At 38.8% G+C, this 14,024-nt stretch overlaps 2 protein-coding genes across 4 annotated transcripts in view; one reads left to right on the plus strand and one right to left on the minus strand.

The window, feature by feature from the left end:
- CAPN7 (calpain 7) overlaps positions 1-9,096 on the plus strand; it is a 39,826-nt gene extending 30,730 nt beyond the window's left edge. The window contains exons 16-21 of one of the 2 annotated variants that reach the window (XM_036266531.1): positions 92-167; positions 3,820-3,965; positions 4,736-4,798; positions 5,365-5,495; positions 7,713-7,805; positions 7,898-9,096. In XM_036266531.1, coding sequence (XP_036122424.1) covers positions 92-167; positions 3,820-3,965; positions 4,736-4,798; positions 5,365-5,495; positions 7,713-7,805; positions 7,898-8,042 — 654 coding nt within the window. In that variant the 3' untranslated portion in view covers positions 8,043-9,096. The remainder of the gene's footprint in view (positions 1-91; positions 168-3,819; positions 3,966-4,735; positions 4,799-5,364; positions 5,496-7,712; positions 7,806-7,897) is intronic. The other variant, XM_036266532.1, reaches the window with a different exon arrangement.
- A 1,306-nt stretch (positions 9,097-10,402) lies between these two features.
- Positions 10,403-14,024, minus strand: part of SH3BP5 (SH3 domain binding protein 5) — a 66,578-nt gene continuing 62,956 nt past the window's right edge. Inside the window, exons 7-8 of one of the 2 annotated variants that reach the window (XM_036266347.1) lie at positions 12,724-12,984; positions 10,403-11,827 (exon numbers count right to left, since the gene is read on the minus strand). In XM_036266347.1, coding sequence (XP_036122240.1) covers positions 11,613-11,827; positions 12,724-12,984 — 476 coding nt within the window. In that variant the 3' untranslated portion in view covers positions 10,403-11,612. The remainder of the gene's footprint in view (positions 11,828-12,723; positions 12,985-14,024) is intronic. The other variant, XM_036266346.1, reaches the window with a different exon arrangement.

Raw genomic sequence — 14,024 nt, forward strand, 5'->3', positions numbered from 1 at the left:
CTGAAATAAATGCTCTTAAAATTAGAATTATTCTTTTTTTTTCACTTCAGAACCCATTTTCATAACCACATTGGATTCTTTATGCTTTTAGGATGATTTTGCGAATAATCGAGAATTTATCACAATGGTTGTATACAAGACTGATGGGAAAAAAGTGTATTACCCAGGTAGGTTTAGTAGGCAAACATTCAAACAAACATTAAAATTTTATTTATATGATTAAGTAGAAAATAATTTTATGTGGATAATATGCAGAAATCAACAATTATGCTGATAGACTAATAGAAATCACTCAGACGAATAAGTGGGTATTTATGCTACTTGTGTTTTGTTTTGATTTGTTTTTAAAAGAGTCCTCAGAAATTTGGGAGTTCACATTGCTGTGAGTGTTTTATTTCTAAAATTTAAGTTATATCTTCTTCTCTGATCAAAAATCCTATGGTTTTTCATGGACTTGTCAATAAAACCCAAGCTCTTTACCATAGTGTATGTAATTCTGGCCTTAACCTTCCTGTGCCCCTTTATCTTATGCCCCCTCCTTTGATAGTACCCTCTGTGAAGTATATGGCTACTCTTGAACACATCATGCCCTCGTTACACCTCTTTTCACACAGTTTCTCCTTCCAAGAATCCCTCCCTCTGCCCACATAAGTCCTTTTTCCCTATTCTGCATAGGAACATGGTTAAGATCCAGTTTATATGTTATTTTCTTTTTGATAACCTCCTGCCAGCCAAAGTGAATCTTTCCCTCTGCAGGACTTGTGAGGCATTTTACATACTGTATTGAAACCATTTCGTTTCACATTCAAAAAAATGTTTTATCACTTTCTAAGTTACAGAAACTGTTTATGTTGTAGTCAAGGAGACCAATAAAAAGCAAAAAAATAATAATAATAATAATAATACATGTGTGTAAAGAAATAAATAGGGTCATGTGTTAGTGACTGGTTGCTTACTTTGGTTGGGCCATGGCATTCTCCTTGAGAAGGGTAAGAGGAACTCTGAATGACAAGAATGAATCAACATATGCAAAGAAATGGGAAAAGCATTACAGGCAGAGGGAATAGCAAAGGCTAGGGCCCTAAAACGAGGAAAAGATTGATGTTTTTTCGAAACAGAGTGAAGGCCAGTAGACCTGGGGAGATGTGGCAGCTGTGGTAGCAGAAGAGGTCAGAAAGGTGTGCAGGCTGAGATCACGAGTTTCTTAAGCCACAGGAAAGGGTTTGGATATGGTTCTAAGTGATTTTTTTTTTTTTTTTTTTAAGAACATTCTTTGTAGAATATATTGGAGGGGGCAAAAAAAAAATGGAAGTAGAAAAACCATTTAGGCTATTTGTGAGAAATAGTGGTTTGAACTTTGGTTGGTAGAAGTGGAAGGAGAAGTGGACAGATTTGTGTTTTGCTAGGATAGTCAGAACTTGTTGAGTTGATGTAGGGGGGCAAAGAGTTATCCAGGTTGATTCCTATTTGAGCAATAAAAAGGTGTAACATTTCCAGAGACTATTAAGTGTTGGTAGGGTGGGGAGGGAGCAAATTTGTTGCAGAGTAAAGTCAAAAGATTTGTTATGGAGTAGGCAGTTGGATTTTGGGGATTAAGGTTAGAACTGTAGGTACATATGGAGGAGCAACAGTCGTATGGACAGCATTTGAAGATAACACTGTATAAATCATCTATGGAGAGAGTTGTAGGTATAGAGATTGAACTCTGACATCCTAAGGTTAAGCAAAGGAATTTAAACCTGATAAGATTTAAACCTGATAGTAAGATTTCATATAGCACAAGGGAAGAATCTTTCATGAGGGAAAAAGTAGACAACTACATCAATTGCTGTTTGGGAGGTCAGGTAAGGTAAGATTAGAGGAGAGCCTATTGGATGTAGTAGATCCTGACATCATTGTTGGTCTGGACGGGAACAGAGTTGGAGAAGTGGTGTGGTTTGAGAAGAGATTGAAGGAAGCTTGTTGACAGTTCTTTCATGAAAGCTGCACAAAGAAATGGGCCATGTTGGAGGAGTTGGAATCAGAAGTGGTTTTGTTGAGTTTTGATTTGCTTAATCATAGGAAAACATGGCATTCTTCCACATTACACTGTGTTGAGGGCCAGCACTGATATTAGCGGTCAGTATCCGTACAGATTCTGGAATGGGCATGGAACATAGTAGCTCCGATGGTAAATGTCTGTTTAAACCAGCCAAATTTTCCATTTTTTCACATGTTGGTCATTATACAACCCGAAAAGCACAAGCGTTGTGAATATGTTCCTAACATTAAGATGTTACACAGCTTTTGAATTTCAAATACGTGTTACTGTTTTTACTAGGATTTCTTTTTAATAATGCTCCCTCCTTAACCCATCGTGATTTTTGCCTTTGCAAGGTACTTTCTGGTTTGTAGTTTTATTTTCATCATAGCACTCTGGGATAACTAGAACAGATCTCATTGTTCCCCTGTTGACAGAAGAGTAACCTGAGATATAGAAAGGTTAAAAACCTTGTCCTAGATCAGAGATATGCCCATTCTTTTTCTCTTCACACCAGATCAAACACCTCTAAGCAGTAGAGACATATGACCTGTTTGAGATTCTAACATGTTTATTTTTCTAACAGATTACATTATAAATAATTAATATACCTAAGTAAACCAAGTGATATAGCACTGATCTAAAATGACATGGTAATGCACGTGCATGAAGTGATTTTTATTTTTATTATTTCTTACTGAAGGATATTTTTCTACTTATTATCAGAGTGGGAAGGAGGGAGGGAGGGAGGGAGGGAGGGAGGGAGGGAGAGAGAGAGAGAGAGAGAGAGAGAGAGAGAGAGAGAGAGAGAGAAAGAGAGACATCAATGTGATAGAGCCACATTGACTGACTGCCAACCACATGACCCCACCAGGACCGGGGATGAAACCTGCAACTCATTGGTCCACAGGCCGACACTCTAACCACTGAGCAAAACCGGCCAGGGCATGAAGTGATTTTATTATGCCAGCTTTGATTGATGAGACTAACAAAGTCTATAACAGGCAGCACCATAACATCAAAATATTGGAAATAATCTGAATATTCAGATTGTCTGGATAACTAGATGAGGTATAGATACAATGTTATATTTATACAATAGAATATTATACATATAGGCAGTTTTAAAAGGAATAAACCACATCTATATAGAATAGTATGGATTTCAAAAACATGTTAGTGAAAAATGAAAGATATAAAACATGACATGTATAGTCCTTTTCTAGATGTATGCTCACAGAAATATTTACCCATTCATTCTTTTTTAGGGATGTGTGTGAAAGTTTGAAAAGATGTCAATCAGATCCATTAGAGTGGAATGAAATAAGACTAAGAGTGGTGGTTAAAAGGGACTTTGTTTAATAAAGAAGCGAATATAGCAAAAACAAAACATTATTCTGAGTGGTGGGTAATATAGATATATTTTTTATTATTTCTCTGTATCTTTTTTTTTTAATTTCCTCAAAGAAAAAAAAGAAGCTAATCCTGATTTTTGAATCTTCTACTGGAGAAAAAAAGCAGCATAGGGCAGATAACAGGGATTATCCTCTACCTCATTGACTATATACTAAAAGATTATTTTTGCTTATTAGAATCTGTTTAATTTTAACATTTCAAATTTTTAATTATAGTGTTTTTATTTAAATTGTTTTTTGTTTTTTTTTTAGTAACATTATATTTAAAGATAGAATCAATTAAGGGGATGTCCATTCATTTAAGTATTTTTTCCTACATCAACCATAAAATTTAAATTTAAAAACTAAAGTCTCCTTTTCTGTAAACCCACTGGTTTATTGCAGCTGACCCGCCCCCATACATTGATGGGATTCGAATTAACAGTCCTCATTATTTGACTAAGATAAAGTTGACCACACCTGGGACCCATACTTTTACATTAGTGGTTTCTCAGTATGAAAAACAGAATACAATCCATTACACAGTCCGGGTAAGTAAACCAACATACAATGACAAAATAGTAATATAAAGTATATAATGTGCTCTGCTTTGTAAGTGGGATTATCTATGGAAAAAATTTGTTTCTGAAAATTGTTACCTGTGTATTTTTATGTGTGTTTATCTAATATCAGTTCAATATTTAAAATGTTAGGATGCTTTCTGCAGAAAATATTGTTTTTGAAAAGTAATCTTTTTATTTTGAATAACATTTTTAATGAGCATTTTTGTTTTCAGAGTAATTGTTTAGTCCTGAGGTAATGTGGTATGTTGGACTAATAAATTCACAGAGCAAGCAATAAACACTCCTTTACCCTACATAATATTTTTGTTGACTTGAAAAAGAAGACCCTGAACTTAGTGAAAGGGAATCAATTTCCTGTAAATATTTCTCTCATGAGTTGGGAAGGTCATTATAATTTTGTTCTTCATAGATCAGTTTGCCATAGATCAGTAAAGAAGTTCAATTTGAATAGATTTTTAGTGATGAAAGGGACATTGGTGAGCTGCCTTCACACCTTCATTCTTCAGATGCAGAAGCCAAGGCCTACAGAGGTTGATTTGTCCTGAGTCACAGTAGTGCCAGAAAAAGTGAATACCAGAGTCCTAGCTTCATTAAACCTGACTTGATTCCAGGCTGCCTGTAGAATATGACCTTTATATGTGCAAACTTATTTTTCAGTATTGCAATATATTCTTTTATCATTTTGGTATTTTTATAAGTATAAACTTTATCAGTACAATAATTTTTTTTAAATCTAGGTATATTCAGCATGCAGCTTTACTTTTTCAAAGATTCCTTCACCATACACCTTATCAAAACAGGTAAGAGAATTCTGTCTCTGTGTCATGATCTCAGAGAAATCTTAGAATTCCCTTTCCTTTTTCTCCTTTACTCTTTTCATTTAACAGTGTCTTACAAAGTAAAATATTCTGGAGCTTGATATGTAAATAGCCTCCATCCAGTCTGGGTTGGAATACAAGATCTTCAATGAGGAACATTAAGTGACTCTGTGGGCAAAAATAAGGAATTCATATATTATTGTAAACCTTAGCCATTAGGAAAGGCCATGTGGATGAACTTCTTAAGTAGAATTTGAGGTTGACTCTGTAGGCTAGATGTGTAGAGAGTGTGAAGGAGAATTATTGGCAGGGAGAATAGCTTGATTAAAGGCTGAGAGACGGAGATAGTGCTTAATATAGCAAAGTAGCCTGGCTGAAATGAAGAATTACATTGCCTGTCAGTGGCAAATAAAGATGGGGGAGAGAGGGTGGAGCCTGAGTGGGGAGTTGCTATCTTTGAGGGGATGTGGGAGGTGTAAAGGAGTTTGTCTTTAACGTAGAATTGGAGAACATGAAGTTTTGTTAATATCAAAACTTTGTTTTATTAGATTCATGGAAAGTGGAGTGGTCAGAGTGCTGGAGGATGTGGAAATTTTCAAGAGACTCATAAAAATAATCCCATTTACCAATTCCATATAGAAAAGACTGGGCCACTACTGATTGAGCTAAGAGGACCAAGGTTTGTGATGAGTAACTTAATAATGTTATATTAAAAAGGAGCTTAGAATAGAACAGGGTTTTGAAACAGACCTATGTATATAAGAATGCTTGATTTGTGATGATGATGATATAGCATGGGGGCAGGAAAAGGATACACTGTTTAATAAATGGTGCTGGAATAATTGAGTATTCATGTACCAGAAAGGTAATTGAGACCCCTGTCTCATCAAATCTCAAAGTCAGTTTTAGGTAGATTACTAATATAGGAGATATCTCAATAAAAAGATTTTTACATATGCTACATTAGTAAAAGAAAGTCTGCAGTTTTTAAAAAATAACTCGATCAAGCATGTCATAAGAAAGATAATCCAAATGGCTAATAAACCATTGTTAAGAGCCAAAAATTTGAAACGCAGATGTGCATCAGTGGCATTTAAGATTATAAAGTCATAAAATAGAGTCCTACATAATAATGAAAATAAATTACACCTACCCACACAACATGATAGGTAAATCTTAAAAATAATGCTCAACAACAGAAGCCACACATAACAATATATACTATATGGTTCCACTTACATGAAGGCAAAACTAAACTGTTGTTTAAGGGTACACACTTGATAGTCACACTATATACAAAGCAAGAAAGTGATTGAAAGTTTTGTGTCACAGGAGTTGTGATGAGAAAGTTGGATACAAGGGACTTCTGTGGTGCTGAGGGGGCTCTGTTGATTTAGGTGGTGGTAACCCAGGTGTTTGTTCATTGTACAAAATAGGTACTTAGCTATATATTTGTTTTATGTACATTGTTATATTTCACAACTTTAAAAGGTTTAAAAACTAGAGAATACAAAAAAGTACTTCTAAATAAAACTAGGCTTAGTTGTGCCTGCTTTACAAAGTAATTCAAAAAGCCCTGGCCAGTTTGGCTCAGCGGTTGGAGCGTTGGCCTGCGGACCAGAGAGTCCCGGGTTCAGTTCCTGCTAGGGGCACATACCAAAAAAACAAAAACAACAAAGTAATTCAAAAGAAACTAATAATTCTAATTTAGATATGACTAAGCTACTTTTCAGTCATTTTAAAAACCTTTACCAGCCCTGGCCGGTTTAGCTCAGCGGTTAGAGCGTCAGCCTGCGGTCCAAAGAGACCCGGGTTCAGTTCCCGCTAAGAGCGTGTACCTCGGTTGTAGTTTGTCCCCGGCCCCACTTGGGGTCATGCAAGTGGCAACCAGTCGATGTGTCCCCTTTCATGTCGATGTTTCTCTCTCTCTCTCTCTTCCCCTCTCTCCCACCCACTCTATCTGAATAAAAATAAATGGAAAAATGTCATCGGGTGAGGATTAAAATTAAAAAACCTTTACCAGTCTGCTAGGTGATATAAGGTATCTAATTACCTTTTTGTATATAATTTCTATAATTTACATTTGAACATGTAAAAATACTTGACAATGTGTATTTTTTTCCCCTTTATTGCCTAAGTCATGACTTTGCCCATTTTTCTGTTGGAGTCGTCATGTTTTTCATAATTGTAAGCATGAATTAGGATATGTCTAAGAGTGTTAACTCCTTTACATATTTGCAAGTATTCTTTCCAGATAATTTTTTCTCATAGAAAACAATTTATTTTTAAAGTAATCAGTCTTTTCTGGTTCATTTTGCTATGGGCAGGAAATCTTACCCCCAGAATAAATAAATTTTCAATCATATTTTCTTCTAGTTCTTTTATGGTTTTACTTTTTACATTCTTTTAATCCATATGAAATGCATTTTTATATTTGGTGTGAGATATGATTTAACATTTTGTTTCTAATTTTTTGTTACTTCACCACCACCTAAATAGTCCTTTCTTTCCCTACAGATTTGAATGCCATGTCTGCCATATGCTAATAACTTTGTTAAATTTAGATTTTTTTTCATGGTTTTCACTCCTATCCCACTTTTTCTGTCAATACAATGACAATATTTTATCATTTAAATTTAACATTATTATTTCGGAGCCTGTAATAAAAATGTAGTCTCTTCTAAAGTAAGTTTAATGTTAATCTTTATGGCTGCAATTTAAAAACATAAATGATGTTTTCTATAATTAAGAGTAGAAATAGTGTGCATGCGTTTCAGAGTGTTGTTTCTTCCTGCTGAAGCTTTGGAAAGCATACGTTGATTTCAATAGTACATCTGCACTTTAGGTTTGTATTTGAGACTGCTTGGCAGCAATTCTCTTCCTTTTTTACTGCTAGGCAATACAGTGTTGGATTTGAAGTTGTAGCCGTGTCTGTGGTGGGAGATCCTGGTCCCCATGGCTTTCAGAGGAAATCTAGTGGTGACTACAGGTGAGGTTGGCATTTTGATTATATCTGATTTATACTTTGCTTTTTGTGGCATCATCTTCTATAAAGCTTGTTTTTATTTTCCCTGAATATAGGTGTGGGTTTTGCTACCTGGAATTAGAAAATATACCTGCTGGGATTTACAATATCATTCCTAGTACTTTTTTGCCTAAACAAGAAGGACCTTTTTTCTTGGACTTTAATAGTATTATCCCCATCAAGACAACACAACTTCAATGATGGGGAGATCTCTGCAGTTAACTGGATTTTATACTTACCAAATGATCAACTCTTCAAAAGAGGACACATATCTCCAGGACACTAAACAATAAGAACAGAATTAATTATCTAAAAATGTTACAGTGGAATCTGGTGCTCAAGTCAGGGTGTTTAGTGAGAATTGTATAGAGTCAGAATGACCCTACTTTAGAAGTACCATTTACATAGTTTTGTGTATCTGTAAATTGGCTTGCATTTAGGAGCCACATTGTATTGAAAAAGTACAGATGATTAAAGTTTATACTCAGTCAGCACTGTGATATGCCTTTGCTGAGAGGGAACTGAGACCAGATAAGGGACATAGACTCAGCGAGTGGAGTGATAGGCTGGTATAATATTCTGAACTATTTACGTTGTTTGTCTTTCTGGCAGAGCATGTTGTAAGGTAAACCTGCTTGTGTTGTGACTCTACTGTGCATCTTGGGCAACTGATTACCAAATGAATTATGTCACCATAACAGATTTGAATTCTGCATTATTTATGACTTTAATGTTTGTTGCCCAGATGTTATGAAAGAATAAAGCTTTAAGAAATACCAATTAACTTAGCATGAAGGTAGGTGCTCATGCTTAAGAATGAAGGTTGTTGAAGTTAAGGTACCTGTCTCCCATTGAATCATGTAAAGAGGACTGAAGTGTATATTAGCTATTACAGTCATTTTTTATCAGGTTGATAAAGTAGTATGAGACATTGAAGATATCACTGTTTAGTTGGTACATTTTTTTTAATTGCTTTGTAGTTCAGTGCTCTGAATGGTAACAGCACTCTGAAGAAAATACAATGGAGAATTTAATATATTATAATTGGGGTTGCATTTGGAAAAATTGCCAGGATACTGTCATGTGCAAATTCCTAGTTGTTTACATAAAAATCCATCAGAGCAGAATGATGCTCAAGATTTTAAAGATCTGAAAATAAGGTGGTATTTTTCATCATCTCTACTTTATAATTATTAAAACTTATTTTGTATTTCTGCTACCTGTAATTGAAATAAAATGTTTATACTTATGGAAAGTGCATGGTTTAACTTAAATTACTAAAGGACTTCATCTAGTACGTTCCATTTAAAAAAGAAAACTTATTTGCTAGAAATTTCATGCTTCAAAAAATCAGTTCTTTAACATTCAGAATAGTAGTGGTAGATTGCTATACTAGTGAGATTTCTCTTTGGTAAATATTTAGTGCTTTTGATTTTAGATATTAATTTTAGGTAGATCAATTGAACTAATTTTTTATGGCCCTTGAAAGAAAAAAAATGTAAAGTGTAAGAGTTATATTTATTATAAACGCATATATGATTTGACCCTCTGTGTTAAAGATCTTCCAGGGTGCAAACTGAATTAAGATCTAGCCCTGGCCGGTTTGGCTCAGCGGTTAGAGCGTCGGCCTGCCGGCCTGCGGTCCAGAGAGACCCGGGTTTGTTTCCCGCTAAGGGCATGTACCTCGGTTGCAGTTTGTCCCTGGCTCTGGTTGGTCATGTGAGTGGCAGCCACTCAATGTGTCTCTTTCACGTCGATGTTTCTCTCTCTCTCTCTCTTCCTCTCTCCTCCTCCCACTCTATCTGAACAAAAAATGGAAAAATGTCCTTAGTTGAGGATAAAACAAAAAGTCCAATACCTGGCCCTGGCCGGTTTGGCTTCAGCAGTCAAGAGTGTCGGCCCACGGACCATCGAGTCTCAGGTTCAATTCCGGTCAAGGACGTACCTTGTTTGCAGTTCATCCCCAGCCCCAGTCGGGTTGTGCGGGAGGCAGCCAGTTGATGTGGCTCTATCACATAGATGTGTCTCTCTTATCTAACGATCAATGGAAGAATATACTCGGGTGAGGAATGAAAAAAGTCCAATATCCAGCCTGGCCATTGTAGCTCGGTGGACTGAGCGTCGTCCCATGGACTGAGAGGTCTGATTCCATTCCCAATCAGGACACATGCCCAGGTTGTGGGTTCGATCCCCAGTAGGGGGTGTGCAGGAGGCAGCTGATCTATATTTCTCTAAAATAAAAACCAGAGGTTGAGAACCACTCTCCCAGTATAACAACCTTGTCTTTATTTTCCTGCCACTGTATATCCTTATTGCTCAGCTTTGTAGCAGCAAAAGTAGAATTCTAATTCAAACCTTGGTAATCAGGGCTTAAATTTTTAGGATCCATGATTTTAACTGAAAAGAACAGATGACCACTGCATTCTATGTATGCTCTTCCTATGGCAAGAAAGTTGCCTAGAAAGAAGATTTAGGTAGCATCGGGATTTCTCATTTGAAGTCATAGAAAGTTAGACATTTTCTGAAGCATTTTTTATTACACTCAAGGTATTAAGACAAGTACAAAATAACCTTGTAATTAAGATACTGTATCAGTCATTAAAAAAGGAGAAAACTACAGTATGAAGAGATTTACAAATGACTAAAATATACAAGTTGAGACAGAATTAACAAACAAATTGAAATGGGGTTGTTTTTTTTCCTTTTAGAAATGCCAGGTTTTCTTAACAAATAAAATACAGTGCTCTTAAATATGTGTAACCTTGAAAACATTAAGGAAAAGCAGTCTTAACACTTACTACTATTAGAATAGCAGACTCTGTTGCATCTATTTAACAGCCTTTGTCAACACATGCCTACTCCCTTCTCTAGCTTTAAGAAACAGTTTCCTCTAAGAAAGACTAGTGTAGCATAACCCTTAAATAATTTTTTATTTTTAAAGTTACAATCTACAGAGAAATTAACACCTTGTCAGTCTAGAACAACAATGGCAACCATTCTTCACATGCACTTCTCTTAGAATAAGTCCCCTTGGTTGGTAGGATAAGGTTTATGCTATAGAACCTTCTCTCCCACAGCCACAAATCCCATTCTATGGTATGTCCTTGCTACCCTTATCCCCCCCCCCCCCCAGCCCCCAGCCCCGCATTGGCATTCACCTTCCCCACCCCAAAAAGTGCAGTTCATAGTAACCTTTATAGAAAATGGTTTTAATGGGTGTCCCAACATACACACTTTTTTAAAGCCCCTTCTGAACATCAGAGATGATAAAAATGAATTATGTTTTTGGATTTTTTAAGCCTTCACTGGGTCAAAAAAATATGTTCTGAATTGAATGGTTGAGTTTTGTCTTACGTTCTTTTTTCGTTCCGATCCCCTAAGCTATAAAGGCGAGGACATCTCTATTGCCCCACACTGAGGGTGGGAGAAGCAAACTGCTGACCCCAGTGGGCTGTTTCCCAGCCCCTTTCCTGGCTCATGTTATTTCATAGGAACTAGTTATTGCTTCCATAACACTGTTAGTTAATATTCCACCAAGACTGTGGATCTGGTCATAGTCCACCTGCAACAACAACTGTGCTCTAGAAAACAAACCAACCCAAGAGCTCTTACTCAGAAGAAAAACCTTCCGCCCTCAAGGTCACTGAAACGTCGTTAGTACAGTTGAGAGTAAACGCTTACAATTTGGCATGTATTAGAGTATTGGCACAAGGTTCCCCACAGTTTTCTCGTATAAATAGTGGTGTGCGCTGGGGCCAGGACCTCGGATGATCAGCCGATGTGCACCCTTTTTATGTCAGCAATAATCCCATCTCTCCCCTTGGCACACTGGAGGGAGAGCTGCTTCATCCTGTTCACCAGGGCCTGGCCCTCGGGGGTGACGCTGCTTTGGCTCTTGCCACCATCGCTGCTGCTGCTGCTGCTAAGACCCCGATTGTTGTTGGCTTTGTCACTTGTCTTATTCTCGGCCCCTTCCGCTCTGTCTCCTATAGAAGTGGAAATATTAAGTGAATATTGACAATTCCAAGAGTCACTTAGGCCCCAGCAAATCAGCCAACTCATCCCTCCAGAATCTCCCAGTGTTGCCCAACCGTGTATATTGCAGAGGGTCCCTCACGTAATTGCTTACTGCTTTTATTCCTCAAGGCATTTTATATACCAGTGATACCTCGGTTCTCGAACGCCTCGGATTTCGACCAAATCAGTATTCGACCAGGAGATTCGAGAAACTTTTGTCTTGGAATCCGAACAAATATTTGGAACTCGAACTTCCGAGATGAGCCGAGTTGAGCCGAATGGCGTTCATTCGGCCCAGCGCGCCTTGCTTGCGTCATCAGTGTGAGTGCAGAGAGAGAGTCACGCTTTGTGGAGAGAGTCACGCTTTACACTGAATTGAACCCTTAGACATACTGTACACTTTTATTTCTTGTTGAGACTTATGTTTTTCTACATATTATATACAAATTAGGCCAGTAAATAGGCATTTTCTGGGGCTTGGAACGAATTAATCCAGTTTCCATTATTTCCTATTGGGTTTCATTGCTTCGGTTCTCGAACAATTTGGTTCTCGACCGTCCTCCTGGAACGAATTATGTTCGAGAACCGAGGTATCACTGTATTCCTTGTCTTTAGAGGTGAAATCTGTCATACTCATCTAATAGCTGGGAAACAGAGGCCTCAGTAGCACATGCTTGTCAAGAAGACTATTGCAATGAGAGAGACAGAACTCAAGCTATGGAGCCAGGAGCCTCCAGAACAGGACTTGGAAACTGTCTCCGTGATAAACACCCACGGCACATTCACACAGACCCAGTAAGAGCACTGGGGGCTCCCAGACCTGGCCAAGGGTCTGGAACAGGGCCAAGCTCTGGCTGCAACTCACCTCGTTCCACCTCACACTCCGGGGAGGAGGCCCCACTGCATTCGCTGCGAGGGCCTAGGACCGGGAACATCATCCCAAACTCCGACAGGGACACGGGGCTGGGCAGGTCCAGGCTGCCGGGCCTCACAACTGTAGAGAATTGGTCGGCCGTCTCAGATGGGCTCAGGGGTCCTGAACTAAAGCTGGACACAGACTGGGTCTCCGAGTCATCTTCAGACACGAAGTTGCTGCAGCTGTCATCTTCAAAGGCCTCGGAGGCCACTGGGATGAGAGAGAACAGTCACCGAGGTTCTGGCAGGCAGCAGCCTCGTTCCTGAAACACCTCTAGAAGTGTCTGCTGCTGGCAGACAGCTGGACACGCATGGGGACTGCAGAACAGAACCCTGCCACCGTGGGTGCCCGATGCAAGGAGTGTGACCCTCCCTCCCGAGCACAACCGGACTGACAGCCTTGCCGCATTTGGGGATTACCATAAATGAGAAGTACTGACATGTTGGGGACAAAACGGGCTCAGATCTGAATCCCAGTCCCGTTTGTACTACTTGCTGTACAGCCTCGGTCAAGTTACTTAACCTCCCTGAGCGTCATGTTCCTCTCCGAGCAGCGTTTATGAGATGATGTACATTAAAGCCCTCACATTGTTGAGCTGAAAATATAGTTCCCTATTCCTTTACCTTGGGCCTGGCACCTAAATGTTTGTTGAATTAAAGAACACCTGAGAAAGGAGCCGGAAAGAGCCCACAGGGACGCTCACAGGGACTCCCACGGGAGAGGCAGTGTGCAGAGACTGCTGGAGGTTTTCTTGGTTAACGTAAAGGGAGCCGGCCCCATCAAACCTGTACTAGTTCCCTGGAAAAAGGCTCTGAGTGTTTCCTGGGTGCCGGTGTTTACTCCTCACCACGGTACAGTGGACAGCAGACACCGTCACACTCCCCATCCCCCAGGTGAAGACATGGGCATACAAAGTCAAACCTGGCCCGCGTCATGCACGAGTAATGATGGGAAGGCCAGGGTTTGAATCCAATCTAATTTCAAAGCCCCTGTTCTTAGACAACTACGGTACTTCTCAGACCTTGTATGTTCGCTCATACGCACTTTGAACCCCAGAGAGGGGTGAACGTATCACATTTTCCAAACTTAGCCGTCCACAGAAACCTGACTTTGAGGAACACTCCCTAGCATCTTGATGAACAATGTCCCACAAAATGTGGAAAGCGACCAGAAACAGCCTCAGTCCCACCCAGCTCTGAGGCCCTTCTGTGACAGAGACATCCCTAGAAGCTGGTCACACGGTTGTGTCA

The sequence above is a fragment of the Molossus molossus genome, unplaced genomic scaffold (assembly GCF_014108415.1).
Source record: "Molossus molossus isolate mMolMol1 unplaced genomic scaffold, mMolMol1.p scaffold_m16_p_18, whole genome shotgun sequence".
In the NCBI taxonomy this organism is placed as follows: Eukaryota; Metazoa; Chordata; class Mammalia; order Chiroptera; family Molossidae; genus Molossus; species Molossus molossus.